The sequence below is a fragment of the Lutra lutra genome, chromosome 7, assembly GCF_902655055.1.
Source record: "Lutra lutra chromosome 7, mLutLut1.2, whole genome shotgun sequence".
In the NCBI taxonomy this organism is placed as follows: domain Eukaryota; kingdom Metazoa; phylum Chordata; class Mammalia; order Carnivora; family Mustelidae; genus Lutra; species Lutra lutra.
The window spans coordinates 117,996,901-118,013,932 of NC_062284.1; the positions used below are offsets into that span (position 1 = coordinate 117,996,901).

Sequence of the window (17,032 nt, forward strand, 5' to 3'; positions counted from 1 at the left end):
GACTCAAAGAAGTCACCAAAGTTAGCTTTGTGATAAATTGGTAAGACTGAAGAGTTTGGGTTTATAGCACATTAGTGAGGAAGTAACAAAGTTTGTTTATATAGCTTTCTGGGCCCTAAATCCTCTATTTCTGGTAATAAAGATGCCTTCTACTCTCCTGGTACAGGGAGGATACCTTTCAAATGAGAGACTTGTTTCCTGCTTTCAGGATGGGGGGCAAAGGAGGTCAGTGTCCTTCTTTCTCTGGCTGTTTCTTAAGTAACTATTTCAAAAGAATCAGCATGCTGTAGTGGCATATTGGGGGTGGTGTATTCTTCCTTTCATCCTGTTGACTGTATGTGGGAAGACTTTTGTTTCTCATAATTTCGGAAAAGACCCCCTCCTGGAGAATTCCTTTGCAGAAAACAACTGTAAAACCTGGATTTAATATAAAAAGCAACTATTTAAGGCACTTGTGAGTGGACAGAAGCAGATAGGCTCTACTGGGGAGTATATATTTGGAGGAGGGAAGGAAGGAAGCTATAAGGAGTAACTTGCTTTTTCACTGATTTTAGCTTCAGGCTAAGTACAGTCTGTGCTCTGGACTCTGGTGGAAAAACAATAGTTTCTCTGGCCAGGGAGACTAGAAAACTGAAACCAGAGAGCCCTGATCACTGAAGATAGTAGAGAAATCCCAGAAGAAGAAGAGCCAGAGGAGGGAGAGTCCTTTGTGAGCTCACATCTCTTACTGACCTTGGAGCCATGCATGAGTACAACACACCAGAACAGCTCAGCTAAAGACAAAAAAATCTGAACTGGACTGGAGCTGCCGCCTAAGAAGAAGAGTTGATAGTTCAGGCCAACCCAAGATATTTGCCAGCTAAAGAAAAGAAACAACTCTCACTGGAGAAAAAAATGACAATTTCATAGTCTTCACAAATTAACATTTCTGCAAGCCATAATTACCCTATGTATGGAGAATCTAGAACATGGAACATATCCAAAGAGGAAGATAATCAGCTGAGTCCCGCCCTGAGATGAATGGGGTATTAGGGCAGTAGCAGACAAAAGTTTTAAAGCAGCTGTTATAATATGTTCAGTGAAATAAAATGCCATGCTCTCGGTGAGTAACAAAACAAGAATAAATAGAAACAGTGGAAAAGAACCAAATGGAAGTTCTAGAATTAGAAGATACAATATTTGAAATAAAAATTCAGTAGATGGATTTAACAGCTGAATAGAGGTGCAGAAGGAAAAGTACATGAACTTGAAGATAGAGCAATATAAATTAATTTGAAGAACAGAAAACATATTGGAGCAAAAAATGAACAGTTTCAGGGACCTTTTAGGTTGTATTAAACAATCTAACATGCATGGAAATGGAATCTCAGAGGACAGAGAGAATGGGATAGAAAAAAAATTTTGAAAAGTTAAAGCAGAAATTCCCCAAATTTGATGAAAAACAAACTGACAGATACAAGGTACCAGTGAATACCAGGCTGACTGAACCCAAAGAAGTCCACATCGGGACACATCATGGCAAAACTTTGGAAAGCCAAAGATAAAGAGCAGATGTTGAAAGCAGTAAGAGAAAAAGATAACATTTCAAATAGAGGAGCAATGATCCATTTAATGACTGACTTCACCTCAGAAACCACAGAGGCCGAAAGAGAGTGAAAGAACATGTTTAAAAGTGCTGGAAGGAAAGAAAAAGGCCTGTCCTCCCAGAATTCTTTATCAAAGGGAAGTATCCTTCAGAAATGAAGAGGATTCCAGAATTAGTGGTGCCAGTGACACAACTGGGAGTAGACTAAAAACCACGAATGTGTACCCTTTAAAGGGGGAAGTTTTATGGACTGTACCTCAATGAAAAAATTTAAATGAAGGCAAAGACTTTTTCAGATAAAAGAAAACTGGAGAATTCTGTACTACAGGCAATGTCAAAGGAAGTTCTTCAAGGCTGAGAAAAACTTATACCTGATAAAATTTAGGATCCTTGAAAAGATAAAAAAGATGATCAAAAATGATAAATACCTACAGAAATGGGAAAGCCTCTGTCTTTCCTCTTATTTTCTTTATAAATCATGTAAGTTGTACATATATAGCATATTTAGAAGATACTAACTCCATTTAATATGTATCTGTATTCCATGAAGAATGATTGCAAAGTTTCTTTATTTTTAGGGAAATGGTACAGTATTAATTATAAGAGGACTGTGAGTAATTAAAGATGTATACTATAATCCTTAGGGCAACAGCTACTCTAATAATGCAAAGAAGTAGTGCTAAAATCCCAATGTGAAAATTGAAATGAAATCTGAAAAAGCATTTAAATGGTATTTTTTTGTTGTTGTTTTAAGTTGGGAAAGTAGGAACATGGGAACAAACAATAGAAAAGACAAGGGAAGGGGCGGCTGGCTGGCTTGGTTGGAAGAGCATGCGACTCAATCTTGGGGTCATGAGTTCGAGCCCCATGTCAGATGTAGAAATTATTTAAATAAATAAAACTTTAAAAAGAAGAAAAAAGAAAAAAAAGCAAGTTGGAAACAAATAAGAAAATGGTTGACCCAAATCCAACCATCTCAACAATTACATTAAAAATTGTTAATAGATTAAATTCAGTGGGTATAGAGTTTGTTTTGCAAAATTAAAAAAGTTCCAGAGATCTGTTGTAAACATATATGTTGTAAACATATAATTAACACCACTGTATTATACACTTAAAAAGGGCTAAGGTGGGAAATTTTATGTTATGAGGTTTTGACCATAATTTTAAAAAATTTTAATTATTCATTTAGTTAAACTTTGGAAGGACACTGAAATCACTTATCCCTCTGAAACTTTTAATTCTAGAAGTTCCTAGTTGGGTCTGTTTTTCTTGAAGTTGTAGACCCAGAGCATTGTTTATTCACAAACACTTATAATAATGCTTAGTGGCATAGGAATCTCTGTACAGATTTAACTCAGTGAATCCTCATCACAACCCTATGAGGTAGGTATTATTTTATTTTCAGCCATTCTATTATGGATATTTTCAATTATACAGAGAATTTGGAAGAATGACATGTTGAACACTCTTACACTCACTATCTAGATTCTGTAATTAACATTTTATCTATTTGTGTTATCACATATCTAGCCATACCTATATTTATCCATTAATCCATCCTATTTTTTTAATGCATTTCAAAGCAAATTGCAGACATCATTATGCTCTGAGGGCAGTTATTTTTATTATCCTCATTTTATACTTTTATGTTAGAGGGGACCTGAGACACAGAAAAGTTAAGTAATTTAATTTATGTAAGGTCACATGGCTTTTAAGTGGTAGAACTAGGATTTGGGCCAAGCCTGCCTTAACCACATCTACAGAATGATGGTTCACATAATATTAATGGGTATTACCATAAAAAATAATTTTGTAATCCAATAAATTTGACACGTACAATATTTCAGTTTTGAAGATTCCCATGCAGCTTTTCATCTGTGCAGTTCAGCAGTAAAGCAACCCGATTAACTTTGTTTAAGCCAACCATGTCAAGTTTATTTGACTTGAAAGCATGTTTTTCACCCAAATATAACATCTATTAACATCTTGTAGGATAAGACCAGAATCAAAGGAATATACTTTGGAAAACACTCCTTCATATGATAGCCTAATTTTGTTTATTTAGGACAGAATATGTTTTTAAAGAGTTTATACTTTTTAAACAAATTTTAGAGCTAGCAGAGATCTTAGAGTTTATTGAGACTGTGCTTTCATTTCAGAGATGAGAGAACTGAGACACAGGGTAGTTAAATGACTAATGCAGGCTAAGTCATGTGCCGGTGCATAGTCGCAGAAATGGGAGTAGAGGGGTGCCTGGGTGGCTCAGTCGGTTGAGCGTCTCTCTTGATTTTGGTTTAGGTCATATTTCAGGGTTGTGAGATCAAGTCCCACATTGGGCTCTGTGCTCGGTGCGGAGTCTGCTGGAGATCCTCCCCCACTGCCTCTCCTGCTTGTGCTCACTCTCTCTCTAAAATAATCAAAATAAATCTTTAAAAAAAAAAAAAAAAGAAGGAAGGCAACAGAAGTAGAATCCATCTTAGATGCTGGAGATGTATTTAGTGGACACTCAATAAATATTTGTTAAATATATGAATATGTTGTCTAAATCTCTCCAGTTTTCTTTGTACTGCATATCTAGCTACATACTGTAATTTGTGCTTATTTTCATATTATCTTGATCAGTAGTCTCTTAACACCTCATTTTTATGTTAACTTTAGGTACAAATGATATATAGCTACTAAATTCTTAAAAAGTTTTCCTGTAATATATAACACACAGGAAATTGCACAAAACATAGCTATATAGTTTAACAAATAGTTATAAAGTGAATCCTGGCTTAACCACCAAAGTCAAGTAATAAAACATTGCTGGTATTTAAGAAGCCGCTATGGGCCCCCTCTTGTTACTAATTCCCTTAATTATTTCTTTTTTCTCTTTCTTTTTTTAGCTAATTTAACTGGACATGCCGAGAAGGTGGGGATTGAAAATTTTGAGCTCCTCAAAGTTCTAGGAACTGGAGGTAAGTCTTTAAAAAAATTTTAAGCTAAAAAAAGTGTTTGTTATCTTACAACAAAGGACTCATATCCTCAATATGGAAGTCAGTTAAAAATTTAAAAGCATAAGAAATCCAATAGGAGAACTGTCAAAGAACATGAACAAATGATTCATAGAAGAAATACAAAAGGGAAAATTTGGAAGAATTGGCAAGGATTTAGGAAAACCAATTTCTTTTACCCTGCTGTTGGGAATGTAAATTAGTTCAATCTTTATATAGGACACAATACTAAAATCACTAACATTTATAGAGAGCCTGTGACTTGCCAAGTACTCTGTGAAATACTTTATTCTGATTAACTCATTCCGTCCTCACTCCACTGTATTCATATCCAGTGGTCATCGTGTTTAATAATGGAAAACCTAAGACCCTCGGAAGCCTTAACAATATGAGTTTGATTAAATGGAACATGGATCTTTATGTTGTGTGATCTATACAGTTGGAATGAGATGATCTGTATTTAACATTTTTGAAAGTTCTCCATACTTTAATAAGTTTTTTTAAAAAAAGCTACAGAAGAGAATGTACAGTATACCATTTCTGTGAAATAAAAAATGGTAGAATCAGTGTCTCCACGTACGCTTGACCCTTGAACATTGCAGGGGGTTATGGGCAGCAGTCCCCTGCACTGCTGGAAATCTGTGGGTAACTTTTGATTCCCCCCAAACTTAACTACTAATAGCGTCCTGTTGACTGGAAGCCTTACCGATAACATAAACAGTGAATTAACACATATTTTGTATGTTGTGTGTCTTCTATACTGTATTTGTACAATATAGAAAGCTAGAAAAAAGAAAATGTTATTAAGAAAATAATAAGAAATAGGAAATATATTTGCAGAATATATTTATATATATATAGAGAGAGATATATATATCTTAGCATATATATATATAGAATATATAATAGGAAATATATTTTTCCAGAAAATTCCATGTATAAGTGGACCGTGCAGTTCAAACCTATGTCGTTCCAGGGCCCGCAGTCTAGGCGTTTATGTAAAATCCTGTGGAATATACACCAAAATGGTAACGGTCTCGGCTGTTGGGATTTGCGATGATCTTGGTTTTCCTCTGTGCCTCTTGAGTTTTTGCTGCTGCTGTTCTTGCTGCTCAAGAGGCAAGGCCTCTGGGGGGTATAGCCCATGTGGTTGCAGCGATCCCCACATTTGGAAGGGCCCCATGTTAGCTGTAGTGCTCTGTGGTCACTGTTGCGAGATTCTAAATGACTCGTGAACAAGGCACCCCACACTTCAGTGGTTTTGCAGCAGGCCTACCGGTCCCATAGCAGGTCTTGCCAGGAGCGCACCTCCTCTGCTCAGCTCTCCCTCTGGAGTGTGATGCTGTGCAGTTACACCGCGGTGAGAACTGGACACTCTTATTTTCCATCCTCCTGGTAGAAGTGAAAAGGAAGATTTTCATTTCTACCCCCCATCCTCAGCAGGCCTGTTGTCTCCTTCCCCAGAAGCAGGGAGAGAGCCTCAGAGGACAGAACATTCTTCTTCCGCAGTAGAGTTTAGCTTCACGCCCTCAGGGGCCTGTATTCCTTTCTAGATTCGCGGCCCCTGACAGGAGAGATTGCCGCTGTCCATATGAGGGGATCTGCCCATACTTTCCGCAGGGCCAAGCCTTCTAGCAGGAGAAAAATCTTTTCTCTCAGCTTTCAGAATCAGTCCCAGGCCTCCCATATTCATGCACATGTTATTTGTCTTTAGGTCATCTGGTGTTGAGCCTGCATGCCTAGGGCCTTGCCATGCAAGCTCTTCGTCATCTTCCTGAGTACCTCAGCTTGTTGTGTGGAGCCGGCTTCTCCAGCTGCCCGCAAACAAGCCCTGTGATTTATTTTCATCAACTAAGTGTCTTATTGTCAGGAAGAGCATCGTATAATTGTCAGCTTGGGAGATTTTACTGTGCATTCCCTCCTTCAGATCATTTGTAAACATGTATTTTTAGAGCAAACTAGCCTCATCCTACCATATCCCTAAGAAATCATGCTTTCAGAATACCAAAATAATGTATTTTGTCCTTATGTTTGCTTCCTCTTTCAAAGGCAGTATCGACTCAAAGGAGAAGAAGGGTCACAATTGTACGGGGACTGGATTTCCTTAGAAATAGTGCTTGTGCTGCCTTGTCAAAGGATTTTTCAGGTCAATTTATGCTGTAGCCGCAGAATTTGTTTTATCTGCATGGTTTTTATTCTAATAGCCCTATTGCAGTGTAATCACATGCCTTATTGTTCATCCATTTAAAGTGTACAAATCAGTGGCTTTCGTATATTTACAGAGTTGTGCAATCATCACCACAACCAATTTTAGAACATTTTCCTTACCTCAAAAAAAACCTGTGAAACCTTTATCTATTACCTCTCAAGATTCACCATCCTCCCAGCTCTAAACAACCACTAAACCTACTTTCTGTATCTTTTTATTTGCCTATTGTGGACATTCATGTAATTGAATCATGTGGTCTTTTGTGTCTGGCTTCTCTCACTTAGCATAATATTTTCTAGCTGAATCTACCTTGTAGCATGGATCACTGCTGCTTTCCTTTTTATGGCTAAATAATAGCCCACTGTGTGGATAAACCACATCTTGTTTATCTGTTCATCAGTCGCTGGGTTGTTTTTCCCTTTTAGCTATTATGAACAATGCTGCTCTGAGCGTTCATGTATGAGTTTTTGGGAGAACATAAGTTCTAATTTCTCTTGGTTATATATTAGTACTGAATTGCCATTTCAAATGATAATTTGATGTTTAATTTCTTGAGGAACTATGGATTCTTTTCTAAATGGCCACACCATTTTACATTCCACCAGCAGTGTGTGAGGGTGTGAGTTTCTCTGCATCCTTACCAACATTTGTAGCTGTTCTTTTAGAAGATAAGTTATAAAAATCAGACTAAGATCATGTTTTATTCCAGATACCATCAAAACCAAAAAACTTTTATTTAATATTATTAGATAACTTCTCTGAAGCAAAATAGATGTGGAATCTATAAATCTTCTCAAGCCACTATTAAAATGTGATATTAATTTTCATCACTGAATTTTATAGCATGTAACAAAAGCCATGAAACGAATTTTATTCCTTGATCTGTCAATTTTATATTTGGCAGTATATTCCAAATACATAAGTAGAAATAGAAAGGCAGTGTATGTTCTCTTTCTGATAAGATGACAGCTTGCATATCCTGGAAAATCCCCCTCATTTTTAAACCCTTAAAGTGCTGGATAAAATGCCTCTAAAGAAAGTCTACTCGATGGTATAGGTCAGCTGGTAAGAATAAGGAAAATCCTTAGAATTCAGAAAGAAAGTGGGAGTAGAAATCTAGAGACTACATAAGCCCCCTGAAGGCAGAGGTTATTCTAGAAAATTCTGCCAGTGAATTGTGAGCTAGTTCTTTGGAGTTCCCATTTTCATGCTTGGTCTGAGAGATATCATCTATGACTCCTGAGAGGTAGAGAAGGCTACTGCTATGCAAAAGACTAAATAAGAAAATCCACCCCACAAAGGGAGCTGCAGAGAAAATTCTTCTGCCTCAGCACTGGTTCTGGGTGAAGAGAATTAAAAAATAAACAAAAGCCTTCCCTGAGCATTCAAAACTTAAGGCAGGCATTGTGCAGGTTTGCAGCTTGAATTTGTACACATTTGTATGATCCCAAAGAACAAAAAAATAGGTAAGAATTTAGTTTACATACCGAGTTAGTAGTATTCCCAAGTGCCTAGGAAAAGCAAATATAAATCCTCTTTGGAAGAATGAACTTTTACCTAGACCATAAAGAAGTTTTATAGACATGATCTTAATTGCCAATGATCACAAGCTTCCAAGAAGCAAGTCACCATGAGTGAAAGAAATAGAAACAACACATAGCAAAATTAGACCTGCGGAGACTGTTGGAATTATTAGGCATGAAGTATGATATATATGTATATCTTGTTTTTAAAATTAAACAGAACTTTGATGCTAATATTAAGGAAAAAAGACTTGCTACAAAATGACCAGACAGATTTGAAAGAGAACCAATATTGCTTCTAGAAGTGAAAAGTGGGGCGCCTGGGTGGCTCAGGCAGTTAGAAGTGAAAAGTAATTCAAATTATAAACTCAGTTTATAGATAGTTTACTAGCAGATGAGATGTAGCTAAAGAGAATTAGCAAATTCTAATGGTGGATTTGAGGAAAATATGCAGAGTATGAAATGGAGAAAAATGAGGTGGCATTTATAAAAGGGAGATGAAGACAGAGAGAAGATACAGATTTGTCTAATCAGAATCCAAGAAGGAGCTAATAGGGGAGGAGGAGTAACTAAGAATTTACTAAGATTGACTGAAAATATGAATTCACAGATCGAAGGAACAGAACAATTTCCAAGCAGACAAATGTATGGAAAGTCTTACATGAATACATCATAGAGAAGGGGATGAGCACCAGAGACAGAGAGATTTCCTAAAAGCAGCTGGAACAAAAAGACTTACTTATATATATTTATGAAGGAAGAACAGTGATCAGACCGACGCCTTTTCAGCAGCAACCACAAAAGCCTTGGAAGAGAAAAAGAGTACCTGCAGAATGCCTGGAGAAAACAGTTGTTGATTTAGAATTCTATACCCAGCCAAACTATTTTTCAGAAGTGAGGGCAAAACAGACATCTTCAGACATACAAAAGCTGAGTGTGTTTTCCACCAACACATCCTCACAAGGATTTCTAACAGATCTCATGTAGGAAGAAAAAAAGTAATCTCAGGAGAGTTTCTGAGATGCAAAAAGGTTTGGTGGGTAAAGGAAATCTAAACAACCATAGTTGTGATGTTGAAACCATGGGGTTAAAAAAAAAAAGAACTGAATCTTTGGGCAAAAATTGTATACAGTCTGGGAGCTGATAGGAATTAGTGTTCTGAGGTGTACTATTCCACAAACTTTAACGTGCTCACAAATCTTGACATGTGTAAATTTCCAAACCAATTGAAGAAAGAATAGAAAACCTTAATATCCTATAACTGTTAAAGAAATGGGTAAGTAAAAATCTTCCTGCCAGGACAACACTTGATTCAGTTTTAAGAATGAGTTCTGCCAGATATTCAAGACATAGGTCATTCTAATCTTCCTCAAACTCTTTCAGAAAATAGAAAAAGTGGGATTCTTCTTCTTGTTCATTGTGTGAGGCTAGTATAACTTTGATTCTAAAAACCACTAAGAGAATATGAGGAAGGAAAATTAGACACCAGTTTCCAGTATGTAAGATTTTTAATATCAAATTTATAAAATCAAACTTGGTGTATATTTTCTTTCAACACAATTAATACTTTATCCCGTTATCTAGCTCAGCTTTTTGAGTGGTGTGATCACAGGTCCTTAAGACAATTCTGCAAAGGTGGGGAAAGACTTTGTCAGTAATGTTTTACCTTGGCATTTTCATTTCATGCCTTTTCACTGTCGTGTTTTTGGTCTGTTGTTAGCTGTGGATGCTGCTTTTCCTTTTTGTCAGCTGATAATGTGCTTGCTCTTATAAGAACATGGAATAACTAAGATGTCACTGTAGGTATATCTGTATTTAAAATCACATTTTTGATGACTAAATGGAGTAGGTGGAAACTTTTCTTATGAATATAATAAAATCTCAATTTTTATTCAAAAATTTCACCACTAATCCTTCAGTTTCATTACCTTTTTAAGATAATTTTTTCCAGCACCAATTAGAATAATAGAAAAGCCTCATCAGATGTCTTTATGTGTCATGCCAGGTTTTCTTTGGAAGTGAAACTGAAAATTCTTCTGATGAATTAATTTTTATGTATTTTGAACTATATAAAATGCTATTCATCCAATATCTTGAAGACTTTATGGAATATTACAATATCAAAGATTTGCTTTTGATCTCATACTCAAATGCATGTAATATTCATTTTAAAATCTCTCTGTGGGGGCACTTTGGTGGCTTAGTTGGACTCTCGAATTTCAGCTCTGGTCGTGATCTCAGGGTCATGGGATTGAGCCCTGTGTTGGCTCCTCGCTCCATGGGGGTCTGCTGTATTCCTCTCCCTCTGCTCCTCCCCCCCACTTGCGTGCACGCTCACTGTCTCCTCTCTCTCCCTCTCTCTCTCTCAAATAAAATCTTTTTAAAAAGTAAAAATAAAAATCTCTTTTTTATTCAGACTGTTGAATTATTTTTCTTTTCAGCTATCTTATTTCTGTTGGTCTGTCACTGACCAGTTTCCTCAGATAGAAACTTGGAAGTAATTTTTTATTTTTTTTCTCTTTTGATTTCTTGTTTCTCACAAAAGCCTCTAATTTTTCCTTCACAATGATCCTTGGATTGACCTTTTCTGTTCCTAGTGCCGTCACTTGTATTACCTTATACATGGATTATTGTTAGGGCTTCCCTAGCTGTTCTGCCTTTCTGCAAGTTCTCTCTTCCATTTTGTGCATTTTATATACATTCTGTTGTAAATGGTAATCAGCCTCATTAAAATTCGACATATTGTGCTATTATCCTATTTCAGAACTTATAGTGCCTTTTTTTTTTTTTTGCAGTTAATTAATTCAAATCCAAGGCCTTGCCTTGCTTTCAGGCTTAGCTCTGTTTTCTCCTGTCTTTTTTGTCCATTTACCCTGATATTCCACCTACTTTCTAGTCTGGTTAATTTTCTTTTACTCCCCTACAGTTATGCATCCTTTCCCATATTCTGCTACTCTGCCTTATCTTATTCCCATAATCCTAGTGCTCCCCTTCTCTTCTGCCTGTCTAAATCCTGCTCAGATTGATTCATTATCTGAACTGCAGCACTCACAATCCTTTGTAGAGAACATAGCACTGAGTGGTTCTCTGAATTTTCCTTCATGTCTGCTGTTTTTCTTTTAGATTATAAGCTCTTGGGATCATCGCTATGTATTTTTCCACCTCTGTTGCCCTGCCTCATCTCCATAGCTCATAACAGTATGAAGCATTTTAGTTTAACAAGTGTATAATTCATGTTCTTATCTCTAGCATTATTCTTGAGATTGATACTTCCAAGTCCAGGAAATGGCTTTGATTCATCTTTTAGAATTACACTTGTCCCTTGAATAATGTGGGGTATGGGGTGCACATAGTTGAAAACCCATGAATATATAACTTTTGATGGCCCAGAAACTTAACTACTAATACCCTCTTGTATTGGAAGCCTTACTGATAATGTAAATGGTCAATTAACACATGTTTTGTGTGTTATATTATGCACTGTGTATTTAACAATAAAGTAAGCTAGAGAAAATGTTATGAAAATCATATGGAAGAGAAAATACATTTACAGTACTGTACTGTATTTAAAAAATTCATTTATAAGTGGACACTTGTAGTTCAAATCCATGTTCAAGAGTCAGCTGTATTTTGTTTCATGATGAAATTTTGGATTGTTTGTGAGAATACTGATTCTGTTTTTATTGCTCTCCTTTTCTGCTGTATTTTTAACCATTTGCTTTCTCTGAGACATATGTCCACGTATAGGTGAAGAAAGTCTTTAAGTGTACCCATTGTGTGGATTAGTATTACTTTTTTTTTTTTTTAAGATTTTATTTATTTATTTGACAGAGAGAGAGAGATCACAAGTAGGCAGAGAGGCAGGCAGAGAGAGAGTGCGGAGCAGGCTCCCCGCCGAGTAGAGAGCCCGATGCGGGGCTCGATCCCAGGACCCTGAGATCATGACCCGAGCCGAAGGCAGAGGCTTTAACCCACTGAGCCACCCAGGTGCCCCTGGATTAGTATTTTTGATGCTTAGTGGAGCGTGATGGTCTTAGCTAAAAGATTTTAGTATTCTCTTTGAATTTCCTTTGTTTGTCATACATTATCCTAAACTTTGGAGATTTTTTGCCATTATGCCAAAAAGAATTTTTTTGCCATATAACCAACCATAAAGGGTGCAGCGGAGTTGATTTCCTCTTCCAGTTTTGGTGCATTCATAATCATGAAGTACTTGGGTAGCCAGGATGCCATATATAATTCAGGTTTGAATCTTGAGGTTACCATTACCTACATGAGTTCCTTGGGTAAATCACCTGAACTCCTGAGAGCCTAAGTCCCTGTTGACATAAGTCAATTATACCGACCTCACAGTGGTGTTACAGGATTAGTAGAAGAATGGGTATGAATTGCCACTTGCTAGATGACCCATCAGTTGTGGTTATTTATTGAATAGGAAACGCCACTGTAAAGCTGTACCCTAAATGAGAAAAACAAAATTATTTAGGACTTCTTCGTAGGGATAACTAGATTTTTCACATAGTCGTTCACTCTGTTAGCATATCTGGGAGTAATTTCAACTGAAGTTACCTTTTTTATTTTTGAGAGAGAGAGAGGGAGAATGCATGTGTGCATGAACGGGGTGGAGGTCAAGGGGAGGGGCAGAGGGAAAGGGGAGAGGATCTTAAGCAGGCTCCATGGCCAGCATGGAGGCTGATGCAGGCCTCAGTCTCAGGACCTTGAGATCATGACCTGAGCTGAAATCAAGAGTTGGTCGCTTAACTGACTGAGCCACCTAGGCACTCCTCTGAACACCCTTTCTGTACTTTAGGTTAACATTCTTATGCTATAATATACAGAAAATGAGTAATAAAACATTTAGATTGCCTGACCTATAGTAAATGCTGTATAAACTTCAGCTGTTTATGTAACTGAAAGGGAAAGAAACCCAGCTTGTAAAAGAGCTAATATAACGCATTACCAAGGCCTCAGCTTAGCTTGATACATAAGTGACTGTTATTTCTGAACAAATATTTTATGATAAAGCCTAAAATATGTCCAGCAAGAGGGAAATACAACCACCACAGATCTCCCAGATTTCAGCTGACTGTTCCTGGTCTGTTCTCCACACTACAGCTGGAGTGGTCCGTCCTAAGTACAAAATTAGACCTGTTACTTCTCTATTTAAAACTTTCAGTTCAGTCCCATTGCATTTGGGATTCATTCATTCACATGTATTTATCAAGAGGCAAGTACTGTTTTGAGTGCTGGGGGTAGAGTAGGGAGCATTACCAAAAATAAATAAATAAATAAATAAATAAATAAATATAAAATTTGAAAGTTTGTATGTGATATATATGTATATGTGTATATATATAAACATACACACACACACACACATATATCACATACAAACTTTCAAATTGAATAATAAGGATCTGGTCTTCATTTAATATAGAATTATTCCTGGGCTTCTGAAACCATGAAATGAGTAGCAGCAGAATATAGGAAATCACAGTGCCTTGCCACCAAGAATATCTGATGAGCAGCAACCATTTATGCCTACCTCAGTCCCTGGTACCCTTATAAGAAGGTCACTTTTTCCTTGCTGTGTGGATTTTTTTTTTTTTTTTTTTTTTTGGACATCTAATCAATAGCAGATCTTTCAAGCTGTCCCATGGAAAAACTTATTTATCCAGTAGAGAGACTTACCTTTTGGTTACTTACCTCAATCTTAAGTGCTGTTGTTGAAATGGTGACTCTGGTAGTTCTTTACTCATTGTTCCATTGTCTCATTGTTCCAGACTCTCTGAAAATCATCCCTGATGGGACAGCCTTTTCTGTTTTTTATTTTTAATTTTTACTGCAGGGTTTTTAGAAACACATTTCATTTATTAAATGAGTCATTTCTATTTCTCTTGGGTAATTTGCCACTAGAGGGTGCTAGAAATTGCACTAGGCAACTTACTGGTGAAATGATAGAGGGGGGAAATTTGGTTCAAATCTTATAGAAGACTGTTTATGAAGTATGATGATTCAGTCATCATTTGTCACTTTATTCTCTTAAGTGTTTGGAAAGTATCCCTATTAAAATAGTACATTTCAAAGCATGTATTCATTACATTGTCAAAATTGTTATTCAAACAAGTTTGTATCTGTGTCTGTATATACCCACTATGCCTTATGCTTCCATATAAACCTACAGTATTTATGGAAATCATAGAGGTTAAATGTCTTAATGTTTTATGCCTTAATCATAAAATGATTCCATATATTGGTTGACATTGTCTCCCTAGTGTAAATACAATTGTCAAATCAAATACAATTTGATTTATTACTGATACTATCCTAAGTCATGTTTGTTAGAAGAGCCCAGGTCAGGGACTTAGGTACATGTGATTTATTGCAAGATGCTCTCAGGAGAGAGTGAGGAAAGGAGAAGTAGCAGGGGAAGAACCTAAACAGCATGTGGTCTAAGCTGGGGTCTAGATTCAGGCCGAGTCCATGGAAAGTTTTGGAGCCAAAGTGAGAGGCAAGCCTTTGTAGCTATGGTAGTCATTGACTGTAGGCTGTTGGGGCAGGGTATAGAACGGTGTAATGTAACCTCCTAGGTGAGATTGTGACTTCTGTCTACCTTTGGCCTTTCTCCGGAGGCAGAGGGAGGCAATTGTGGGCTATTAGCAGCTGGGGTATGGGTAACCCAGCCTGCAAAAGCGTGATCTGATAGACCACCATTCGCATCTACTACAGATGATCATTCGCACTGGCCACTAAGATATAAATGTGTAGCTAGGCAAATGGCTTGTTTGTTGAGGTATATAGAGAATGATTTATGAATGTGCTTCTTAGTTGTTCTTATTTATTGTTTTTGTGTATTTTTCTTTTAGTGAAATTCTCTGGTAATACCATCCTTGGGTAATCATTTCCAAGTCCAGACCTCACAGTTGGACATGGTTTCCTTTGTAGCTTTTTCTTCCCTGTTGGACCAGAATCTTTGGTTTTCAAGTCATTTGGCACCAGGAGTAAGAAATGACCTGTGGTTTAAATGGATCATCCTTATGGAGATAGTCAGGAGTTGGCCATAGCCAGTTACATATATGCAGTTATGAGTTGGTTTAATGCATGTAGTGTTTTAGTGCTTTCTCTGAAACTTACAAAGTTTTGATCTAGAAGATTATTGTACAGTTAGTCTTTAATTACTCAAACTGATGCAGTATGCATAAATGGTACCTACAGGTGGTTAATCCTGTGACTACTTTACTTTCAACCTTTGTACATACTAAGTCTTTCTTCAATGTTGTCACCATCCCTGAGAAAATGTGCTGATTTCTATTCCTGATTTAGCTCTACTACTGTTTCTGACCATTGAAGGAATTAAGCAAATGGGTCAAGTGGCCCTGGTTAATTTAAAAACTGTAATTAGATTAAACCTAGAATGCTGGCACTTTTATTATGTCTCATCTAGATCCTCTTTATTATGCATCTTCTAGAAGATACAAATGTTTATGCCCCAAACAAATGGCCTACCTTGGTGCTTTTTATGAAAATTACTACTTAGGATTTCATATGTTTTTACTGTGTCTCTTTTGTTTACTTTTAATATCTAGTTATTTAGTCATGATTTAGATTCATAGCTTTTCTTTACATGCTAGAAGAATAATCTATTTTAGTCAGTCTGTCTTCATTAATTTTAGAAATTTTGGGTGTTTCTGATTTTACAAATGAAAACAGTGGCCAATTCTAAAAAATAGTTAGGTTAAGTGGCTCAAACTCTCCTTTTTTTCTTTTAAAATTATATTGAAATACTTAGTTTTATAGGTATGTATTTTTCAAATATTCGGAATTGAGTATATAATTTACATCTGTTGTATAAGGGAATTTAGGAAATAATGCTTACTTGATAAATTTATAAAATCAAGTGCATTTTATTTTACATATGTTTTGAAATTTACCTACTTTCAAAAAGAGACTTGAGGGCATTTTCAAAGATAGATTAAAAAGAGAGAGCCTGGGCGCCTGGGTGGCTCAGTGGGTTAAAGCTTCTGCCTTCGGCTCAGGTCATGATCCCAGGGCCCTGGGATCGAGCCCCACATCAGGCTCTCTGCCTGGCAGGGAGCCTGCTTCCTCCTCTCTCTCTGCCTGCCTCTCTGCCTACTTGTGATCTCTGTCTGTCAAATAAATAAATAAAATATTAAAAAAAAAAAGATTGGTCAAAAGCCAGATAAAAGGGAAGCGAAGTAGATGTTACAGATGACTGGGATGAGACAGGCATAACTGAGTCTTATATTTACCTCTGAGGTAACTAAGAGGCAGATATGAAGGGAAAACTCTGTGACTTGCATAATATTCTTTTTCTTTCTTTTTCTCTTTTTTGTTCTTTTTTAAAGATTTTATTCATTTGAGAAAGAAAGAGAGAACAGGAACAGAGGGAGGGGCAGAGGAGAGGGAGAAGCAGACTCCCTGCTGAGCAAGGAGCATGACACAGGGCTTGATCCCAGGACCCTGAGATCATGACCTGAGCCAAAGGCAGATGCTAAACTGACTGAGTCACCCAGGTGCCCCATAATTTTCTATTTAAAGGAAAGGCATATAAATTCAGCTAGAACAGTGGCTTTCAAGCTCTTCTGATTATTACCCATAGGATAAAATAGGCACATTTTGTATTATAGCTCAGTATGTGTATTTATGTTATGCATATAGACATACAGACATATGAACACACACACACTTTTCCACT

General features: G+C 36.7%; 1 protein-coding gene across 6 annotated transcripts in view; it reads left to right on the forward strand.

Annotated features, from left to right (window-relative positions):
* The window catches only part of RPS6KA5 (ribosomal protein S6 kinase A5), a 175,797-nt gene that overhangs the window by 45,109 nt on the left and 113,656 nt on the right, over positions 1-17,032 (forward strand). For 4 of the 6 annotated variants that reach the window (XM_047736458.1, XM_047736461.1, XM_047736463.1 and 1 more), the window contains exon 2: positions 4,477-4,548. The exons of 1 other annotated variant lie outside the window; for it this stretch is intronic. In XM_047736458.1, the coding sequence (XP_047592414.1) occupies positions 4,477-4,548 (72 nt within the window). Of the gene's footprint in view, positions 1-1,761; positions 2,066-4,476; positions 4,549-17,032 lie in introns of those variants that run through there. One more of the 6 variants, XM_047736459.1, reaches the window with a different exon arrangement.